General features: G+C 44.1%; 1 protein-coding gene across 4 annotated transcripts in view; it reads left to right on the top strand.

The window, feature by feature from the left end:
• Positions 1-9,765, top strand: part of JHY (junctional cadherin complex regulator) — a 58,419-nt gene extending 48,654 nt beyond the window's left edge. For 2 of the 4 annotated variants that reach the window (XM_075916397.1, XM_075916394.1), the window contains exons 8-9: positions 5,853-5,978; positions 8,920-9,552. In XM_075916397.1, coding sequence (XP_075772512.1) covers positions 5,853-5,978; positions 8,920-9,123 — 330 coding nt within the window. In that variant the 3' untranslated portion in view covers positions 9,124-9,552. Of the gene's footprint in view, positions 1-5,852; positions 5,979-8,919 lie in introns of all 4 variants that reach the window. The other 2 variants (XM_075916396.1, XM_075916395.1) reach the window with 2 other exon arrangements.
• The last annotated feature ends 10,909 nt before the right edge of the window (positions 9,766-20,674 follow it).

The raw sequence follows: 20,674 nt of genomic DNA, 5'->3' as shown, positions 1-20,674 counted from the left end.
AATTAATCACCTCCCTAGTGCAGAGCATGACTAATTGGGATTCTTTCCCTTGCTGCCTTGCCCATAATGGGGGTTAAACCCCATCACAAACTATTAATCTCAAAAAAGATACCAAATCAGTTTGAGAAGATCTATTGTCCATGTAACCCATATTGAGTATCATGGATTATATTATCCATTTAAACATTATATTAGAGCTTGCGAACAGGAACAGCTAACAGGAGAGTTTGGAGAGGGAGTTCTCCAGGTAAAAGAGGGAGTAAAAACGGGACCCTTGTGGTAAGTGGCTGTCTGAAGTGTGTGTTTGTGTGTGGGGGAGTTATTTGCTGTGTGCTGAGCTTGTGTTTGTCTGTTTGGTGGTTTGTTTGATTGTTTGAAGGAGCTTCTAAAAGGTTTGAAACCTAGAAGCCTCTGTTAATTGGCTGAGCCTCAGTCAGTGGGAGGGGCTACCAGAGCTATATAAGCCGGTGACTCAGCGACCAGGGAGCTTGTGAACAGGAGAGTTTGGAGAGGGAGGTTAGAGGGCACTAGTGACTTCAGACCTTCTTTAAAACATAACTCTTAGAATAATCTATAGTCCAGAGATTTAAAAAGAATCCCATTTACACCTAAACTTATTCATTAGAAAAATGCAGACAGAAGCCCAGCAGCAGAGTGGGGGCTATCCTGTGTATTGCGTCGAGTGTAACATGTATGATTACCTGCCCTGTGGGTGGGTGGCGTATGTGTGCACTCGTTGCAAGGAGCTCCTGACCCTCAGAGACCGAGTTCGGGCTTTGGAGTTCAGGGTGGCTGAACTGGAGGAGCTAAGGGAGGTAGAGAGCTATGTTGATGAGTCTTTCCGGGACACTGTAGTACTGTCCCACCTCCAGTCTGAGAGCCCCAGTGCTCTTAAGGAAGATGAAAGCCTCAAGGGAACAGAGCATTCAATGGGAGCAGAGGGAAAACATCCCGTAGTTGGGACCCCCCTCCCAGAGGATGTTGCGGTATCCTCTCGCACTGAGGATACCTCTGAGGGGGAGGGAATGCCAGTTAGGAAGAGGCAGGTGTTAGTAGTGGGTGATTCGATTGTTAGAAACATAGATAGTTGGGTTTGTGATGACCGGGAGAACCGTATGGTCACTTGCCTGCCTGGTGCGAAGGTTGCGGATCTCTCGAGGCATCTAGACAGACTTCTGTGTAGTGCTGGAGAGGAGCCGGTGGTCGTGGTACATGTAGGTACCAATGCAATAGGGAAGGGTAGGAGAGATGTCCTGGAGGCCAAATTTAGGCTGCTAGGAAAGAGACTGAAATCCAGGACCTCTATGGTGCCGTTCTCGGAAATGCTTCCAGTTCCACGCACAGGGCCAGGTAGGCAGGCAGAGCTTCAGAGTCTCAATGCGTGGATGAGACAATGGTGTAGGGAAGAGAGGTTTAGATTTATTAGGAACTGGGGACACTTCTGGGAGAGGGGGAGCCTGTACAGGAAGGATGAGCTCCACCTAAACCAGGGTGGAACCAGACTGCTGGCACTAAACATTAAAAAGGCCGTAGAGCAGTTTTTAAACTAAGAGATGGGGGAAAGCCGATTGGTGCGGAGATGCACATAAATCAGAGGGAGACTTCTCTTAGAGGAGAATCCATTGATAAAGACTCTCTAAGCTATAGTCAGAAAGAGAGGAGGGGAGAGGACAAACCATGGGCCAGAGCAGACAGACTCCCGCATACAAAGGAATCCAATGCATCAGGGAAGGGCAGGCAAATAACCAGTGACAAATTTTTAAAGTGCTTCTACACAAATGCTAGGAGTCTGACTAATAAGATGGGTGAACTGGAGTACCTCGTATTAAATGAGGAGATTGACATAATAGGCATCACTGAAACCTGGTGGAATGAGGAAAATCTGTGGGACACAATCATACCGGGATATAAAATATATCGAAATGATAGAACAGGCCGGGTGGGTGGCGGAGTGGCACTGTATGTGAAAGATAATGTAGAATCAAATGAAATAAAAATAGTAAGTGAATCAACATGTTCCATAGAATCGCTATGGATAGAAATTCCATGCTCCAATAAGAAGAAATTAGCAGTAGGGATATATTATCGACCACCTGACCAGGACAGCGATACTGACATTGAAATGCTGAGGAATATTAGAGAGGCTACCAAAATAGAAAACTTTATAATAATGGGGGATTTAAATTACCCCCATATTGACTGGATACATGTCACCTCAGGAAGAGAAGCGGAGATAAAATTTCTCAATGGCTTAAATGACTGCTTCTTGGAGCAGCTGGTGCAGGAACCCACAAGGGGAGAGGCAATTCTCGATTTAGTCCTGAGTAGAGTGCAGGATCAGGTCCAGGAAATAACCGTTACAGGACCGCTTGGGAATAGTCACCATAATATAATAACATTCAACATTCCTGTGGTGGGAAGAACACCTCAGCAGTCCAGCACCCTGGCATTTAATTTCAAAAAGGGGAATTACACAAAAATGAGGAGGTTAGTTAAACAGAAATTAAAAGGCACAGTGACTAGAGCCAAATCCCTGAAAGCTGCATGGAAACTTTTTAAAGACACCATAATAGAGGCCCAACTTAAATGTATACCCCAAATTAAAAAACATAGCAAGAAACCTAAAACAGTGTCATCGTGGCTTAACCACCATGTAAAAGAAACAGTGAGGGACAAAAAGGTATCTTTTAAGAAGTGGAAGTCCAATCCTAGTGAGATAAATAGAAAGGAACATAAACACTGTCAAATCAAGTATAAAAATGTAATAAGAAAAGCAAAAAAAGATTTTGAGGAACAGCTAGCCAAAAACTCAAAAAGAAATAACAAAATGTTTTTTAAGTACATTAGAAGCAGGAAGCCTGCTAAAAAACCTGTGGGTCCCCTAGATGATCAAGCTATAAAAGGAGCAATCAAGGACGATAAAGCCATTGCGGAGAAAGTAAATGATTTCTTTGCTTCATTCTTCACGGCTGAGGACGTTGGGGAGATTCCCGAATCTGCACCGTCCTTCGTGGGTGATGAATCTGAGGAACTGTTCCGGATTGAAGTGTCATTAGAGGAGGTTTTGGAACAAATAGAAAAACTTAATGTTAACAAATCTCTGGGACCGGATGGCATTCATCCAAGGGTTCTAAAAGAACTCAAATGGGAAATTGCTGAGCTATTATCTGTAGTTTGTAACCTATCCTTTAAATCGGCTTCCGTACCTAATGACTGGAAGGTAGCCAACGTGACACCAATATTTAAAAAGGGCTCTAGAGGCGATCCTGGCAATTACAGACCGGTAAGTCTAACTTCAGTACTGGGCAAATTAGTCGAAACAATAGTAAAGAATAAAATTGTGAGGCATGTAGAAGAACATAATTTGTTGGACAAAAGTCAACATGGTTTCTGTAAAGGGAAATCCTGTCTTACTAATCTATTAGGGTATGTCTACACTACCCTCCTAATTCGAACTAGGAGGGTAATGTAGGCATACCGCACTTGCAAATGAAGCCCGGGATTTGAATTTCTCGGGCTTCATTTGCATAAGCGGGGAGCCGCCATTTTTAAAACCCTGCTGGTTCGAACCCCGTGCAGCGCAGCTTCACGGGGCTCGAACTAGGTAGTTCGAACTAGGATTCCTATTCCGAACTACCGGTACACCTCGTTCCACAGTTCTCTGAAAACTTCCACACAGTGTGCAGTGGCGGTCAAAAAGGCAAATAGGATGCTAGGAATTATTAGGAAAGGGATAGAAAATAAGACCCAGAATATCTTACTGCCCCTGTATAAAACTATGGTACGCCCACATCATGAATAATGTGTACAGATGTGGTCTCCTCACCTCAAAAAAGATATTTTGGCCTTGGAAAGGTTTCAGAAAAGGGGCAACTAAAATGATTAGGGGTTTGGAACGGGTCCCATATGAGGAGAGGTTAAAGAGACTGGGACGTTTCAGTTTAGAAAAGAGGAGATTGATGGGGGATATGATAGAGATCTATAAAATCATGAGTGGTGTGGAGAGGGCCGATAAAGGAAAGTTATTTATTAGTTCCCTAAATAGAAGAACTAGAGGACACCAAATGAAATTAATGGGTAGCAGGTTTAAAACGAATAAAAGAAAGTTCTTCTTCACACAGCGTGTAGTCAACCTGTGGAACTCCTTGCCAGAGGAGGCTGTGAAGGCTAGGACTATAATAGAGTTTAAAGAGAAGCTAGATAATTTCATGGAGGTTAGGTCCATAAACGGCTATTAGCCAGGGGATAAAATGGTGTCCTTGGCCTCTGTTTGTCAGAGGCTAGAGAGGGGTGGCAGGAGACAAATCGCTTGATCATTGTCTTTGCTCCACCCTCTCTGGGTCACCTGGTGCTGGCCACTGTCGGTAGACAGGATACTGGGCTAGAAGGACCCTTGGTCTGACCCAGTACGGCCGTTCTTATGTTCTTATGTAGAGTCCCATTAGAGCCTTGACCACAAAATGGGATGGCTGCTTCAGACTGATAGCCCACCATGTCCAAGATCATCTAATTTACCTTTTTTTTAAAAAAATATTGACACAACACAAGCATTCTCCCAGTCCTCTGGATATTCCCCAGTGTCCCAGTACCTGTTCACTACCAACATTAACAGCCCAGATTTCTTTGATATCATGGATATCTGTCCAGGAAACACACACACACAACAGAAAAGGTATATAACTGGAGGAGAGAGAATTGAATTTTTGATAGATTCATCCCTCTGGTTTTGTAGCTCCCAGAAGCAGGTAGCCATTAAGGGAATGTTTAGAGGCGAGTATTCTGCTGCAGGTAAGTCCTAAGTGCTTGGTTCTCCCTGTGTAGTTGAAGTATAGATGAATGACTTTAACATGATTGAGCTGTGCTGTCATTCTCAGAGCAGAAGACAGTCTTATTGAACCTTGGAAGAGAAAATGAATGTAACTACAGTAGAGTAAGTGCAACGGGAAAGTAGCTGAATGCACATTACTCACTGTTAAGCAAACATCAGATTTCACTGTGCCAAAGAGATGATTGTCAGGGAAAAGGGTCTGAATGAAAAATCTCATTTGACCTCTTTGCTGCCAGTGACTTTACAAGTTACATTAAGCAGATGTACATCTCAAATGCTGCAAAACATAACCCCTCTTGTACTCCACTGATAAGACAACAACTGTTTATGTTGCATCCCTCACAGAAATATCACAGAGCATTGTGCAGTTAAAATGATAAAATGATCAGCCCTTTGGAACAGTTTAAAAGCTACAATGATTACTTCAACCTTGCAGTAAATGAGATAGATTGATATAAATTTGAGATGACCAATAGATGCATTGCTGCAAACGGCCTTCCTCCATATAGCAGAGGGGTCTGTCTCTTTTGGCAACACTTGTATAGACTGTCATGCCAATAATGTGTTGTTGAATTGCAATGGGGAAAAAATGCTAACGTTGACATCAGCTCCTAACTGGGACAAACTGAAATCCCTTGCTGAGTCTGAGAGTAACAAAATCAGTTCAATAAATGGACCATGGTCATTCAAGGCATTAAATGCTGGAGAAGGATTTTAAAAATCAATGTAAAACTGGACAGGTAGCTGGTACCGCCATTTTAGAATGAAAATAATGTACTGAAACAGCTATGTGCCAAGAAAGATTCAGACTGCCGCATTTTCAATGAGCTGTATCCTAGATATAACAGAGGAAGAGCTCTTGAAAATAAAGAATTACAGTAATCTTTCCTTGAAAAACAAGATCTTTAAGAAGGTCTGCTGAGCAACAGCTGTGGAGGCACAAATGGGAAAGTCCAGCAGTAAAAGGGTTAATTAACTGGTCCATGAAAACTTGAAATAACCATAAACTTTTTTCACTTGCCAGACAGAAAAGTTAAATAAGCAAAAGGAATATGCAAAGCATGTTAAAGAGCAGAACATGAAGAATGTTGCTACTGCACAGAAACCTCCAGCAAAACCTCAGCTCAAGTCGTCATTATCAAGACATAAGGTCAGACCAGAAAGCATCTCAATCCCAGACACGCCCAATGCAGAAAGTAGGGATGTAAAAATACAGAACTGTAAAACCAGTCACCGTGTAACCATTCCAAACCCTGTCAGTTACATGGTTAACTGGGGCTGTATGGCTGGGTGGGGCTAAGCAGGGAAAGATAGTGGAGGGGAGCCCCTGCAGTTCCCATGGAGCCAGCTGCCCCACATTGTAGGCTCTGCAGTGCAGCCGGCAGGTTCTTGGTTGTCCCAGTTGCTGGCCTGCTCCGAAGGAGCTGGCTGATGCCCCGTGCCACAGGCACTTCCAGCCCTGCTCCCAGGTGCCAGCTCTGCTCCCAGGGCATCAGCTGCTCCGCCCTGCGGGCTCTGCAGGCATGCACAGGCTCCTAGCATGCACTGACTCCTGGCTACTGGCCCTGCAGCCCGGGGAGCAGGCTGCCCAGGGAAGGGGGCTAGCAGAGCTTGCAGCATGGGGTGCAGCCGGTTCCCTGGGAGCAGGGCCAGTATCTGCAGTACCCACATGCAGAACCCGCAGTGAGGGGCAGCTGGAGCCCCAAGAGCAGGCTCAGTTTAACCAGTTAAACTCTTACATCCCTAACAGAAAGTTCCTCAAGGTCAGTTACTTATACGTTATTTTTGTACCATCTTCATGGGCAATGGGTGAACAGCTGGCTCGGGGGAGCTAGCCCTCCCCACCTGAGGCCATAGAGCACAGAGAGGGCACACTACCCCAGTGTCCCTAACCACAGCAACTCCTCCCCCACAATGCCTACTGCCTCAGCATGGCTCCCAGGGTATGTCTACACTACCCTCCTAGTTCGAACTAGCGGGGTAATGTAGGCATACCGCACTTGCAAATGACGCCCGGGATTTGAATTTCCCGGGCTTCATTTGCATAAACTGGGCGCCACCATTTTTAAATCCCTGCTCGTTCGAACCCCATGCCGCGCGGCTACACGCGGCACGAACTAGGTAGTTCGGGCTAGGCTTCCTAGTCCGAACTACCGTTACTCCTCGTGGAATGAGGAAGCCTAGCCCGAACTACCTAGTTCATGCCGCATGTAGCCGCACGGCACGGGGTTCGAACGAGCAGGGATTTAAAAATGGCGGCGCCCAGTTTATGCAAATGAAGCCCGGGAAATTCAAATCCCGGGCGTCATTTGCAAGTGTGGTATGCCTACATTACCCCGCTAGTTCGAACTAGCGGGGTAGTGTAGATATACCCCTAGTGGGGGGCAGAGTGTGTGCTGCACGATTAGGCTCATGGGTAAGAAAGATGGCTGAGGTCCACGGCTCAAGCTCAGCCTCCCACTCCTCCCCACAGAGGGGGGGCTTCCAGCTGGGCGGGAGCCCCAAGCCTTGCTGTGTGATCAGGCTTATGGGAAAGAAGCAGAGCTGGACGTAGTTCCGCGTGCTGCCACCAACTAGGGAAACAGCAGCATGCAGATGCCCCTGCTGAGATCCCACACCCACAGCCTGCTCCTGCCCCCCCGCACCCTGGCCAGACACCCTACCCCCAGCCTCCTCCTGCACCCTCCCCTCTGGCCAGACACTCTACCCCCAACTTGCTCCTGCACTCACCCTTGCTTCTGTACTCTTCACCCTGTCCAAACACCTCCATCCCTAGCCTGCTCCTGCACCCTCCCTCCTGGCTACACACTGCATCCTTCCTTGCTCCTACACACATCCCCCTAGGCTCCTACTCCCAGTCTGCTGCTGTACCTTACCTCCCAACCAGATCTCACCCTCTCCTGCGCATCCCGCCCAGATTTTGCACCCCCATCTCTATCCCGCTCACTGATATCCCTGTCTCCCTCAGTGAACCCCTCAATTTTGTCCCCACCCCAGAGTTGGGGGGGGTCCACAAAATCCGCTAACCATGGAAGCCCAGAAGAGTCAATCTGGTTTATGGGAAGCCCTGCACCTCATCTTCCCTCTCCCTTCCCTGGTGGGGCTGGCGCACCAGAGGAGTGAGGTGTCTCACTTGGCAGCCACATCAATGACATTGGAGGTTTTTGGAGGGTTTTGTGGTATTTTTTGCTTCTCACTTGTATAGTCCTCAATTGATTTTTCTGTGGGTCAGTGGCCCCTGACCCAAAAAAGGTTCCCTTCCCCCCCTTCCCCCTTTAAATGGTTTTAAAGAAAACATTGAAACCTTTTGTGTTGTACATAAATTAATATTTTACTTTATTGAAAATGAAGTTTGATAAACTAACATGAGAAAGTAAAAGTGCTTAGTCTGTTTAATAATTTAAATTCATATTTCCTTTCTTACTGGTTAAGTTAAACTGTTCTCCCTAGCTGTGGCACTAGCAAAATGGCTCTGACATAATTATTGGTGAGTTTCCAGTAGCAATTGGTGGTCCTCCAAAAGATTTGCATTGAGCCAGGTAGGCCCAGCTCTGAAAAGCTTGAGAACCTCTGCTCTAAGCTTTGACTTTGAAGTCTTGAAGAATATCTCAGCATCTTATTTATCATGTTAGGTCTGTTGTCGTGTCATTTTGGAGGAAGGACTATTATAAAACAAATCTCTGCTTTCTGAGGCTTGCCACACATTGCCACAAGTTATCATTGAGGCCAAGACCTTGACAGGAATAAAAAACATTTTATATTTATAAGGAATGTGAGAATATACAAAATTATAATAGTAAATACATTTTTTTATAAAGTGTTGGAAGGGATGTAAACCTGTATGCTCCAAGACATAAGAGAATTTCTAACTAATAAGGATCAGAAACAACTTATCTGGGGGCAGATTATTTGATATCGTCAGAGTTTCTTGTACCTTCCTCTAAAGCATCTGATACTAGTCACTACAAAAGATGGAATTAGGCCATTAATCTGATTTAGTGTGAACATTCTTATGTTCTCCTGCTGTTTTTAAAAGTGTTGATATAATTTTATTGTTAATTTCAAAATTATTTCAATCTTTATATTTTTAGGCTCTGGAATATGCCAAAAAGATTCCTAAACCAAAAACTCTCTCAGCTAAGCAATCAGATGAAGAACCAAAAGAGGAAAGGATTCAAACACATACTTTAAAAGGACAGAATTTACCTCAAATTTCCTCACTGAAAACTCTGCAAAACAGGCATGAAATAGAGAAGCAAGTTGTGGCTACCTTCAAAACCCTTAACATTTTATAACAAGTTTGAAATAGTTAGGGAGTTGTAGAGGGTGCAGTATCTGAACTATTTAAGTGTGTATTAAATTAATTACATGTTTTCCAGATACAGTATTTCAGGACTCTACTATTTAAATGAGAGCCTCTACCATCACAAAATTGATTTCAAAAGGTGAAATATTTTCAGATTATTCTCCTTTATTTTAGTCCAAATGTATTAGAATCATTTTTAAAGTAAACATAACCTTAGAACTATGGTTCTTTTTATTCTGCTTTTTCCTTCCTTAAAAAATCCAGATTAAGTTGCTGCTTCTTTCTGAGCATCTTACCCTGAAAGGGTGGCGAGTGAATTTAGGTACCTTCTGGGGTCCGCAGGAGTTCTGTGAATTGCAGGGAAGTCTATACTCGGAACTTTGATACCTAAACAAATTTGTGAATCTAGATCTTTCCCAAAATACTCATTTTTTACACAGTGAAATAAACCTACAGAAACATACCAAAATATCATTTTTATATTTTACATAATGAACTTTTAAAAGGATTTCCTTCAAATTTTATCACAGTTTTGTGTGTGTGTGTTTGTGTTTACTTTTCTCTTAAAATAACTTGCACTGAAATGAAAACAGGAACATTTCCATGACACTCACTGAGCCATTGACCAAAGAGACATGAATTCATGATAAATATTATAGCTCTGTCCCAGGTTTCCATGACTGGTAATAGGTAGAGATGTTATCAGCAGTATTTGGATATAGAGCACCCTATGTATATATACATTCTACTTTTCAAATACATAAGACAGACCCTGCTCCAAAGGAGCATCTCAGCTGATTTTGGAGAGACGAGAACAATACAGTGGTAACATAAAAGAGACCGAAGAGAGAGGAAAGTCTGCAGAGGACAAAGACTGGTTTAAGGAGGACTCTGAAGGTCGAGAAAGCAGTGGGACTTGATACATCAACAATCAGATCGGAAGCACCCTGCAGTCAACGGAAAGATTCTCTTTGCCTTAAATGGGTTTTCAGTCATGGCCTTGCAAAGCGGAGCATAAAACTGAGAAAGGGAGATGACAAAGAGAGCAGCTGAGAGGATTTGTATGGGCACAGATTGAGTAGCAAGAAAGAGTTGGGATGTGGACCAAGGCGAAATTGTGAAGACTTTGGTAGATGAGGACAGAGCACTTGAACTGGGTGCAATAAAAGAAGCCAGATGCAGCATGGTCCCCTGGACAAGGTGCTGGATTAGGGCTAGTCACTTGATTTCTGTTTCCAATTCTGCCCCAATCTGCTGAATGACCTTATATATGTCACTTCACCTCTCTGTACATGAGTGCAGCTCCTAGCTCTGCAACCCCCACCCAGGTCCCCTGAGTATATATCCAGGGGTTAGCCCAAGCTGCTACCTGTTCCCAGCTCTCTGGCTAGTTTGAGTGCACTCAGTCAAGCAGAGCTAGAGGCATGTCAATTTGAGCTGGGACGCACAGTCCCAGCTGCAGGGTGTATAAGGTACCTGCCCCGGGTGCATGAGGTTGAGGATTTGAGCCCCACTCACCCTGGGGAAAGCCACCACCAGCTTCCCAAGGGATGGAGCTGGCATCCTTGGAAGGTTTAAAGGATAAAGGGGCCTGTGAGGGTAGGGGGGCTCCTCCAGTGCCTGCCTCAGGAGCATGAGGTTGAGGATTTGAAGCCCCACCCACCAAAAGCTTCCCAATGGATAACGCAGGCAAGCTTGGAAGGCTCCTCCATGTGTCACCACACCCAGCACAGTGGGGACAATCTGGTTGGAGCCCTTACATGCTGCAAAAACAATAAACTAGTAAAGAGCTGTAAGGAGGGAAAGATTTGATCAGAATGATGGGAAAGGAAAACATCAATTCCTGTAAGAAAAAGACAGAATCCTCACCAAGTCCAGCAGTGACACAAGAAATGATTCTTGCATGTTTTATATAATGTACAAAAGCTTCAGAGCCAAGTGAGTCTATGACTGGAAAAACTTAAAAAACAGCAAATGGGCTAGCAGCACCTTAAAGACTAACAAAACGTGTAGCTGGTATCATGAGCTTTTGTTAGTCTTTAAGGTGCTACTAGACTATTCATTGTTTTTTATACAATGTAGTAATTTCTAATATTTAGCCAGACTGTCTTAGAGTTTGGGTCCTTAACGGGTTTTTAATGTAAATACTTGTGCCAGATTTAACTTAAAGGAAAATTGGTACATTTAAAATTAAAAAGGAGAGGGAGAGGTCAACCTTGTTGTATTGCCTTAATATCTACAACATTTTCTTTCTTTAAAATGAAAAGGAGGATTTTGGCAGGCTATCCATGAACAAAGCCAAACTGAAATACTCCCAATAATGAAGAAAGTAAAACATGAACCAAACACAGGCCATCAATAGTGAATTATGTAGTCATTGCTTGATTATTGATTAATGATTCATTGTCATAGCATCACAGCTAGCCCAGGAGTTTAGAGCCTCATCTGGAGCAAGAAGATGCAAACAAGTATTAGCTGTTCATATAGACAATGTGTTATTAGCTTGGAGTATTTGGAAGATCTGCACTCTGAGAGCTTATCTACACTAGGAAATTATTTCAAAATAATAACTCCCAAAATAACTATGTCAAATAGCGTGTCCACACTACAGGGAACCCTCAAAATTAGTCTGAGGCTGGCTTCCTTAGGGAACATCTACACAGCAGCGTTATTTCAGAATAACTGACTTTATTTCGAAATAACATAGTATGCATCTACACAGCAAGCCATTATTTTGAATTAATTTTGAGATGGAAGACTTCTTACTCCGACTTACTCTGTAACCCTCATTTCACTAGGAATAAGGGAAGTCAAAGGACGCATGTTCTTCCTTCTATTTCTTGCTGTGCAGACAGCACCAAACACCAAATTAAGCTATTTCGACTTAAGCTAATTGACATAGCTGAAGTTACGTATCTTAATTCGACTCTTGCCCTGCAGCGTAGACATGCCCTTAATATGGACGTGCTATCTTGACTTAGACCCCAGGAAACATGGGGGAGTAATTACTTTGAATGAATGACTCTGGGGAGTAGTTATTTTGAAATAGCAGCAGTGGAGCATCCACACTACCGCTATTTCAAAATAAGTGCTATTCCTTGTGGAAAGCAGGAGTTATTATTTCGAAATAACGAGCCCCCTTTTTTTGAAATAATGGGCTTGGTAGTGTAGACACACTGCTTGTTATTTAGAAATAAGTGGCATTATTTCAAAATAACTCCCTAGTGTAAACTAGGGATATGAAGGACTAGGGATGTGAAGCCATGCTAGTCGACCAATCACTCCCCCTCTCCCTCCACCCCCCCATGCTGCCTCTATCAGAAAGGGTTGTTGCTACTCTTCAAAGGTGGAATCGCCCTATTGACTAATCGAATATTCAATGCAAAATTAATCCATATTTAACATCCTTAGTGTAGACCAGAGCGAAGAATCTGAGCTGAACACAGGATAGTCAAGAACTACACTTTTGATAGGCAACAGCCTGGAATAGATTGTTAACAAACAGATGTGATTCTTATGATTGTTCTGTTCCTTTAACTTGGTAAAAGACAAATTCGTAAATGAAACATGATAAGAAAATGAATAGCTAAGGCGTTTGGGAGAACATATACTAAAAATGAATTTGAAAATTGGCAGTTTCTGCATGTTCCTATTGGCTCTTTGGTTTTGCTTTCATCATATGTTGCCGGCATAACAAATGCAGAATCATGGCGTTGATTTCCTACTTATAATGGCCATCAGGTTCCATCATAACCCCACCCCAAATGTATTTAACCATGAATATTAGGCCTGGAAATTGTTTGATTGACTCAGGGCAAAGGAGAATTTTCCTGAAAAGTTTGTGAAGCAAGACAAAAAAAATCCAAAATTCCCCCAGATTTGATATTTTGACCAGAATCTAAAATTTCTTTGGCTCCTACAAGCCCCAAAATGCCTCATTACTGCACCTTCAGATTTTCTGTACAGAAAAAGAAAATGTAAAAGAAATATGTAAGTTCACTTTAAAATAAATGTTAAGTAAGGCAAGTCATTAACAGTAGCTGTATCTAATCAAAATAATACTGACTGTGTGCGAGTGGAAGTCCCTGGAATCATCTGTCCAAGGAAAATTAGGTCTGGTTGAAGAAGGTGTACAACAGAATGGGAATGCAGGTGGGAATCTGAAAAGGTTAAGTCTCTGTGGATGCACTGAATTTTCTGTAAAAAGTAAATGTGGAAATGGAATTCCAAGATAGATTTTTAGTCTTATAATGCATTAATTGTGGACTTTTGAATAGTTGGAGTTGAAGATCATGTCACATGTTAGCAGGAAGATCATTTTGCTTAACAAAGGTAGGCGTTGAAAGACTTCAGTGGACTTTGCGTCCCGCTCTGAATTATTGAAATTCATCCATCAATGCACGATCTCAAGCACTGGGAAACAAATGCCTCCTAGAACTGACATGCATTAGTGCCATATGCCATAGAAAGGTTTCTTCCTCAAGATTTGAAATGGAGCTTTGATTGCTTAGGCCTTGATTCAGCAAAGCCCTTAAGCATGTGCTTAAAAAGGGGAGACTTACAATCATTTCGGTCTATTTACCAAAATTATTATGGCATCACTGGAGGAAACTTGCATGAGAAAATTCTCTGTATAGCGGGTTCTATCAGGTTATGTGCAAAACGTTTTGCACTTTAAAGTACAGGAACAGGCAACTATTTTGCAGCTTTCAGTGGATCCAGGACAAAAATTGCCCCTCTTTGGATTTTCTCCCTCTTACTGCTTGGCCCTACTACACTGTTTATCCTCAGGCTATGTCTACGCTACAAGGTTTTTGCACAAAAATTGATGTTTTTGCGCAAAACCTAGTGGAGCATGTTTTTGCGCAAAAAAAAAAAATACAATAAATTGTCAGGACAGAGGGCTTTTGCTGGTAGAATTATTCCTCTCCCCATGAGGAATAACTCCTTTTTGCACTACAGCTCTTGCGCAAAAAGGCATGTGTGACAGACCCAGCCAGGTCCACACTCACCCCGGGGGGGGAACGCTCTTTCACTGGCGCCGAGCGGGCAGGCAGGCAGCCCGGGAGATGGGGGAAGCCTCGGCCAGGTTGAAACCCCCCACGGGGAGGAGCGCCTTGCCCTGCATTGGTGAAGGCGGGGCCAGGAGCGACCGCGGCAAGCGGGCAGGGAGCCCGAACGGTGCACCGGCCGGATGGGGCCACGCCGGGGTGGGGGCTGGGCGGCGAATCCCAGCCCCCACGCTGCAGAGCGTAAGGGCGCCCGGGGGGCGGGGCCGATGTCCCCGGCGTCCTCACCCGGGCTGCTTGAAAAGCGGCTGGGCTGGACGGCTCAGGGCGGCACCAGGAGGAGCCGCCGGCGACCCAGCACCCGGGCGGAGACCCCCCCGCCCCCATCGGAGGACAGGAAGGCCAACGCCAGAGTCACCAGGACGGCAGCGGGACGGGGCCGACGCTTCGGCCGGGGTAAGCACCCCGGGCAGACATACTGGTGGGGCAGACGGGACGGGGGAGTGGAAGGAGCCCGGGGCAGGGCCGTTCTGGTGCCCGTGGACAGGTGAGTTACGGGGATAGTCCCCGCCTGGCGCGTGGGGGAACACGGCTATTGTTCTCCCACTCAGGGCCCCGGGCTGGGACCCGGTGGAGAGGGTGGGCCCAAGTCCTCCATGTCCCCCCCTCCTCGCACAACCCCGACCTACTTCACAGACTGTAGTAACGCTCTCCCGCGCCTCAGTGGTAGACAGGCAACCAGGACTACACGGCGAGCCGCCCTATATTTCCTTCCCCACTCCCGGAAAGGACCTCGCCCCAGGACAGGCCCCGGGAGGCCCCGTATCCCTCTTTCCTGTACATTCAGACCCAGGAACCCTAATTGGGCCAGGCCAGGAGTTCGCCGAGCCCCGGTCCGAACCTTCGGCCGGGTGATCGCACTCCGATTCCCGTATCCAGGGGTCAACCCCGGGACAATTGCGGTAACTTCAGGCGGCAGGTCCGCTGAACCCCCCTGCCCTGCCGGGAGGGGGCGCTTGCACCCTCTTAAAGCCGTCACAGCATGTGTGGACACTCCACAGGGTTTCTTGCACAAAAAGAGCCTATCAGAAAAAGCAGGAAAAGATCTCTTCCGCAAAAAGCTTTTTGCGCAAAAATCCTGCAATTAGAAAAAGCCTCAGGGTTCACATTACACAGACATTTCCATACCATCTCATCTGAAGAAGTGGGTTTTGCCCATGAAAGCTCATGATATATAGATTTGTTAGTCTCTAAGGTGCCCCAGGACTACTCATTTTTTCCATACCATGCCAGTTATAATTGCTGTGCTAATTCTAGGTTTTTGCATTAAATGGTAACACTTGAAAGCATTTCTGAGGAAGGCCATAAACTTGTAGCCTTTGCTTAAAAGTGATAATCTCCTTTTAATACAAACCTGAAGCACCTATTTTGAAGGGAACTTTTAGATGAATATCAAAGAGCTATTTATGCGTATCTAATATTTTAATTAGAGTATATTCTCAATTTAACCCATTAAATCCCCTTTGATGATCTCCATGTTTAGTGCTTAGCCCCAGATGCTAGAGATAATGAATACTGGACCTTTTGATTTAATGAGAACTTCTGCCTTTCGAGCCTGTCTCCCTTTGTATCCTTTCCTCCCTCCCCCCACACTATAGAATTCTGTTAATTGAAGGAGTCTCTCACCACCACACATTAAGGAGTCGAAATTAGCATCCCTTTTCTGATTGGAAAATGCGAGCAGACATTTTCCCTTTGATCTCAGGATTGAGTTGAAGTAGGCAACAGCACCCTGAAAATGAGCTGATGGCCTTATTATTAGGCTAAAATGCAGATGCGTCCATGTGTTGCAAAATACTTAATGTCTTAATTGATCACCTTCCTCGCTGTTTGTCATCCTGATACCTTGTATAGCTCATGTAAATTTGGGGGGAGGGTTGTTTTTTTTCAATAGTGACCTATTAAGGAACTTTAAAAGGCACCTGCCAGTTTCCCCTCAACCCCAATATTAAAATGTTATCAATAAACCCTGATGTTTCCCCATGGCAAATAAATAAATAGTTCCATGAACACGATCATCTTGCAGAGGACTGTATTTTCCCAAGGTGAAATTTGAATAGATGTTATTTTCTGTAGGTGTGCAAAGGAAGTCTTTTGATCTGCTTTGATAGTAATGCAAATTCTTTTTGCACTGAACAGATAACAGTGGTACAAAAGAGACTGCACAAGCAAATGATGAGCATCCATCTGCTTAAAAGCAAAGGCCAAAACTTAATGTAATTCAAATTAGAAAGACAAAGAATTTAATAAGAAATTGGCTTGAATTTTGCATTAAGCATTCAGGACCACATTAATGTTGAATAGGCTCTTGTTCTTATATTGAAATCCACGGGACTGTATGGCTATACATGAAGTGTTACTCTCGAGTATGGGTGGTGGAATCAGGCCTTAAAATAATTAACTGCCATGCATTGGAGAGTGTGCCTTGTCCGGCTCTGTAGGCTAGGTCTACGCTAGGGGAGGAAGTCAACCTAAGACACACAACTCTAGCTACATGAATAGCTTAGCTGGAGTCAAAGTACGTTAGGTCGAATTTCCACAGCATCCCCATTGACTTCCCTTACTCCTTGTGACCCGGAAAAATACTGGAGTTGATGGGGGCATGATCAGTGGTTGATTTAGTGGGTCCTTACTAGACCCAATAAATTGAACCCCGGGAAATTGATCTCTGCAGCATTGATCGCCCGGTAAGTATAGACAATCCTGTAGTGGCAGAGAATGTTAGAGCAGCATAGCTCCTACCAAATTTTCTCCAGGCTATTTTCATTCTAGAATACATTATAGAGCTGAATTCCTTCCCTTCATGAGCCAGAGTTGCTTTGAGTGGCTGCAGTCACTTAATTGTAAAGTCAGTACCATGTGCTGAAAGAGCTCGTGTGTATCTAGTTAGAACTCTTGACCAGTGTATGTGCCACCTTGCTGAGGTGGGGGTACCTGAATGACATTTATGTTAAGGATATCTAAAGAATCTGACTTCCCCCGAAAAAGAAAATGTATTAAATCTATTTTTATTTCTGGAAGATATAATTTAAGCAAATGTTATATGTGCATAAATATTTGAGGTTCCCTTACATACAATTGTTCTTTCCACTGTTTCCTTTTCTTGGTTTCCTGTGGCCCTCTTAAATTCTTCCCAAATTGGGTTTGATTTTTAAAGGCAAAAACTATTGTGCTGTGAAGCTGAAAACAAATGCCTGAAAAGTAAATCCACATGCTAATGACATTGCTTTCCGCAGAAGATCATGTGTTTAACCAATAGTACAATAGAGTTTGCTCTATTTTCTATAAGCCACTTTTACCCAAGCATTGTCAGTGGAGTTGTTAGCTTGCCAGCAAAGTCAATGGAATTACAGCAAGTAAGTCTGTGATTGGGGTTCATAGGCTGTATGCAAATACAAATACAAATTATATAATTTGGCCTAATATTTAGCTAGATCTGAAAATTGGCTAATAGATTTAAATTGAATACAGCTGCTTTGCTCAACCATTGAACATGATGATGAGACAAAAAATGACACATACAGGGGCAAACTCATACCTGCTTTGAACAGCATTATACCAGAGAGGGATTTCACTCAAATGGGAGATGTTAAGAAAATAAAGCAAACCTATATGTGTTGAGTTCAGTAAGTGAACTTCAGTAAAGAATAAAGTCTTTACTGGCCTCTGACTTCAGGCTTACATCAGTGGTGTTACACCAGTGATAAACTTGTCCTAGTGCCATACAAAATAGTTGATGGTGGCTTATTAGGAAAGATTTCTGAGCTCTGGAGAAAGGCTGCCCGATTGTTAACTTATGAACAGGACAGAGGTATCTCAGGCCCATAAAAGTCCTGCTCTAGATTCTGATAGCTTATAAAGGGACTTTAAATAATGACATGTAATACATCTAGGCTGTGTCTACATTGGCGCGATCTTGGTCAAAAGCGGCCGCTTTTGCGCAAAAACTTGCTGCCTGTCTACGCTGGCAGCAAGTTCTTGCACAAGTACACTGACGTTCTAATGTATGAAATCAGTGCTTCTTGCACAAGAACTATGATGCTCCCGTGCAGGAAGAAGCCCTCTTGTGCAACTGTTCTTGTGCAAGAGGCCAGCATAGACAGGCAACATGAATTTCTTGCACAAGAAAGCCTTATGGTTAAAATGGCCATCAGAGCTTTCTTGCGCAAGAGAGCGTCTACACTGGCAAGGATGCTCTTGCACAAAAGCACGTCTCTTGCTCAAAAGCACATGCCAGTCTAGACGCTCTCTTCTGGAAGAATTCTTGTGCAAGATCATGCCAATGTAGACGTAGCCCTACTGTAAAGAGTTGGGTCCAAAATGGTTAATTGAGAGAGATTGTACTATCCTCTCAGTTCCACCAATTTTGTAGCCCAAGCACAGAGGTGAGCAATAATTTGAGTAAGGGCCATTTCAAAAATTTTTGAAGTGGTTGCGAGCTGCCCCAGAAGGGGCGGGCCCTCAGATGGAAGGGGTGGAGCCTTTAAATAGCAGGAGTTGAAAGGGCTCTCACCTCCCCTGTGGCTCCCAGGCATCACATTAGCAGGGGGCAGGAGCAGCAATTCCTGCTATTTAAAGGGCTTGCTGCTCCCGGCCTCGCTGCTAGTGCGTTGCCTGGGAACCGGGGACACGCGAGCCCTGTTGCCTCACAGCCCCAGGGAAGGCACGAGCTCTTTAAATAGAAGCAGTTGAAAGGGATTGTGTGGCTCCAGCTCCCAGGCAACGTGCTAGGAGGTGGGGCCTGGAACAGCCACACAGGCTGGATCAAAGCCTGAGCCCATTGAGTGGCTTTTGACCACCCCTACCCAAGAACCATGTCCCAGCAGCGCAACTGTCTTGTAGAATCTTTGCAGTTGAACATTAGGAACGCGAGGAATCTCGAGATTGCCCGGCACACCTCCTCTTTGACCACTCTACATCCACGTACACACATCACGCTATACAGGCTATTTTCCAGTGCATTGTCTAGTCAAGTTTCAAGCCATGTATCTTCCACCACCTCCCTTGGGAAACAAATTCTGCACTAGATGGTACCTCCAGGGGGGAGTATTTCCTAATACTCAACCTAAATCCTCCTGGCACAAGAATAAATGGGTGTGTGAAATAAAAGGCAAGATATGGAGGCATTCGTGACCGCGGGGAGGTGCACAAGGACAATAAATGCTGTGGGAAGCTCTAGGGATGACAGCCGGCAAGGATGAGTTAACGAAGCTTGAACCCTCCGCTCACACACTCACTGATCGTAAGTGGGTAATGCCATATGGTTCGCTTTCCATAAACCACAAGCTCAATTAAATCAATTTGCCTTGCCTCAAAACCTATGGCTAAGCCAGTATAATGCATTGCAATGGAGAATTCAGTCCATTTGGCAGCAAAGCAATTCTTAAATTGCCTTAGTGATAGCAGGATAAAATAAAACACAAGAGTTCAAGTGGCTTGCCCAAGGTCATACAGAAATACAAAGACTTACAACATAAAAACCAATATACCTTCAAAACAGCCTCTATGATGAGACAGAGTAGCCCCCATCTTAAGGAGGTAGAAGCAGAACAGCCTTACATTCTTTCTTAAATCCATTTATATTTGTAACTTGAACACTTTCACCTGTGACCGTTCACCATCCCCTCATGCCTCCCCCACCCCCTTGCTTGACATCTTCAATTCAACAGGATTTTTTCCTTTTTTAAGTGCAGAACATATCCTGGTGTGTTCTCCTTTTCCTGTAAAATAAGTGTTCCCACTCACGTATTTGTGTACAGTAATTAAATTCCAACTTGACCTCCTGTTTTCAAAGCTGCGCATGTTAAGCTTTTGAACCCGATCCTCAGAGTAGGGAGGCAGGCTTGGGCTTTGTTAGGACTACCTTAAATGATTTTCTGATCAACTACTTCTTTTATGGCTTTGTTGTTCCAGATTCTCTATTCTCTTCTTTTCTATTCAGGTTCTTACATTGCACTCAACGCTGGGGTATCCGAGTGCCTTTTGAGGTTTCTGGATAAGATTTTTGCAAGTGGCTTTGAAACTGTGCTGCTTCATGTGACATTTATTGGCTGGTTATTGAGGATCAGAGCATCAGCACCAAGCAACAAATGAGTAGTTTGTTCTCTCTTTTGTGCTCTGCAGATATATAGTAACATTCGTATTGCAGTCTAGGGGTTTTTAGAACTCCTGTTAATGTGAGATCCTGTTTGACATGTGCCTTTATCTACCTAAGTGTTTCAATCTTTTCAATGCCATAACCCCCAAGTTAGATCAGATAAAAGCTTTTGGGATCATTCTTTCATCTGATAATAAAGACTGGCAGTGTGGTCAGGAAGCCAGAAGCCTGCTTGTGACCTTAATCGGCATGAAAGCTCATGATTTGACTTGTTCAGATCTTTGGCCTCAGACATATACCTTGGATAACTCTTCCCAAAAGAAGATTTACTTTCCAGGTCTGTCTTAATATCAGAGGCCAGGGGATTAGAGCGA

The sequence above is a fragment of the Pelodiscus sinensis genome, unplaced genomic scaffold (genome assembly GCF_049634645.1).
Source record: "Pelodiscus sinensis isolate JC-2024 unplaced genomic scaffold, ASM4963464v1 ctg35, whole genome shotgun sequence".
NCBI lineage: Eukaryota > Metazoa > Chordata > Testudines > Trionychidae > Pelodiscus > Pelodiscus sinensis.
Note: the sequence above shows the minus strand (reverse complement) of the source record. Positions and strands in the feature narration are given on the sequence as shown.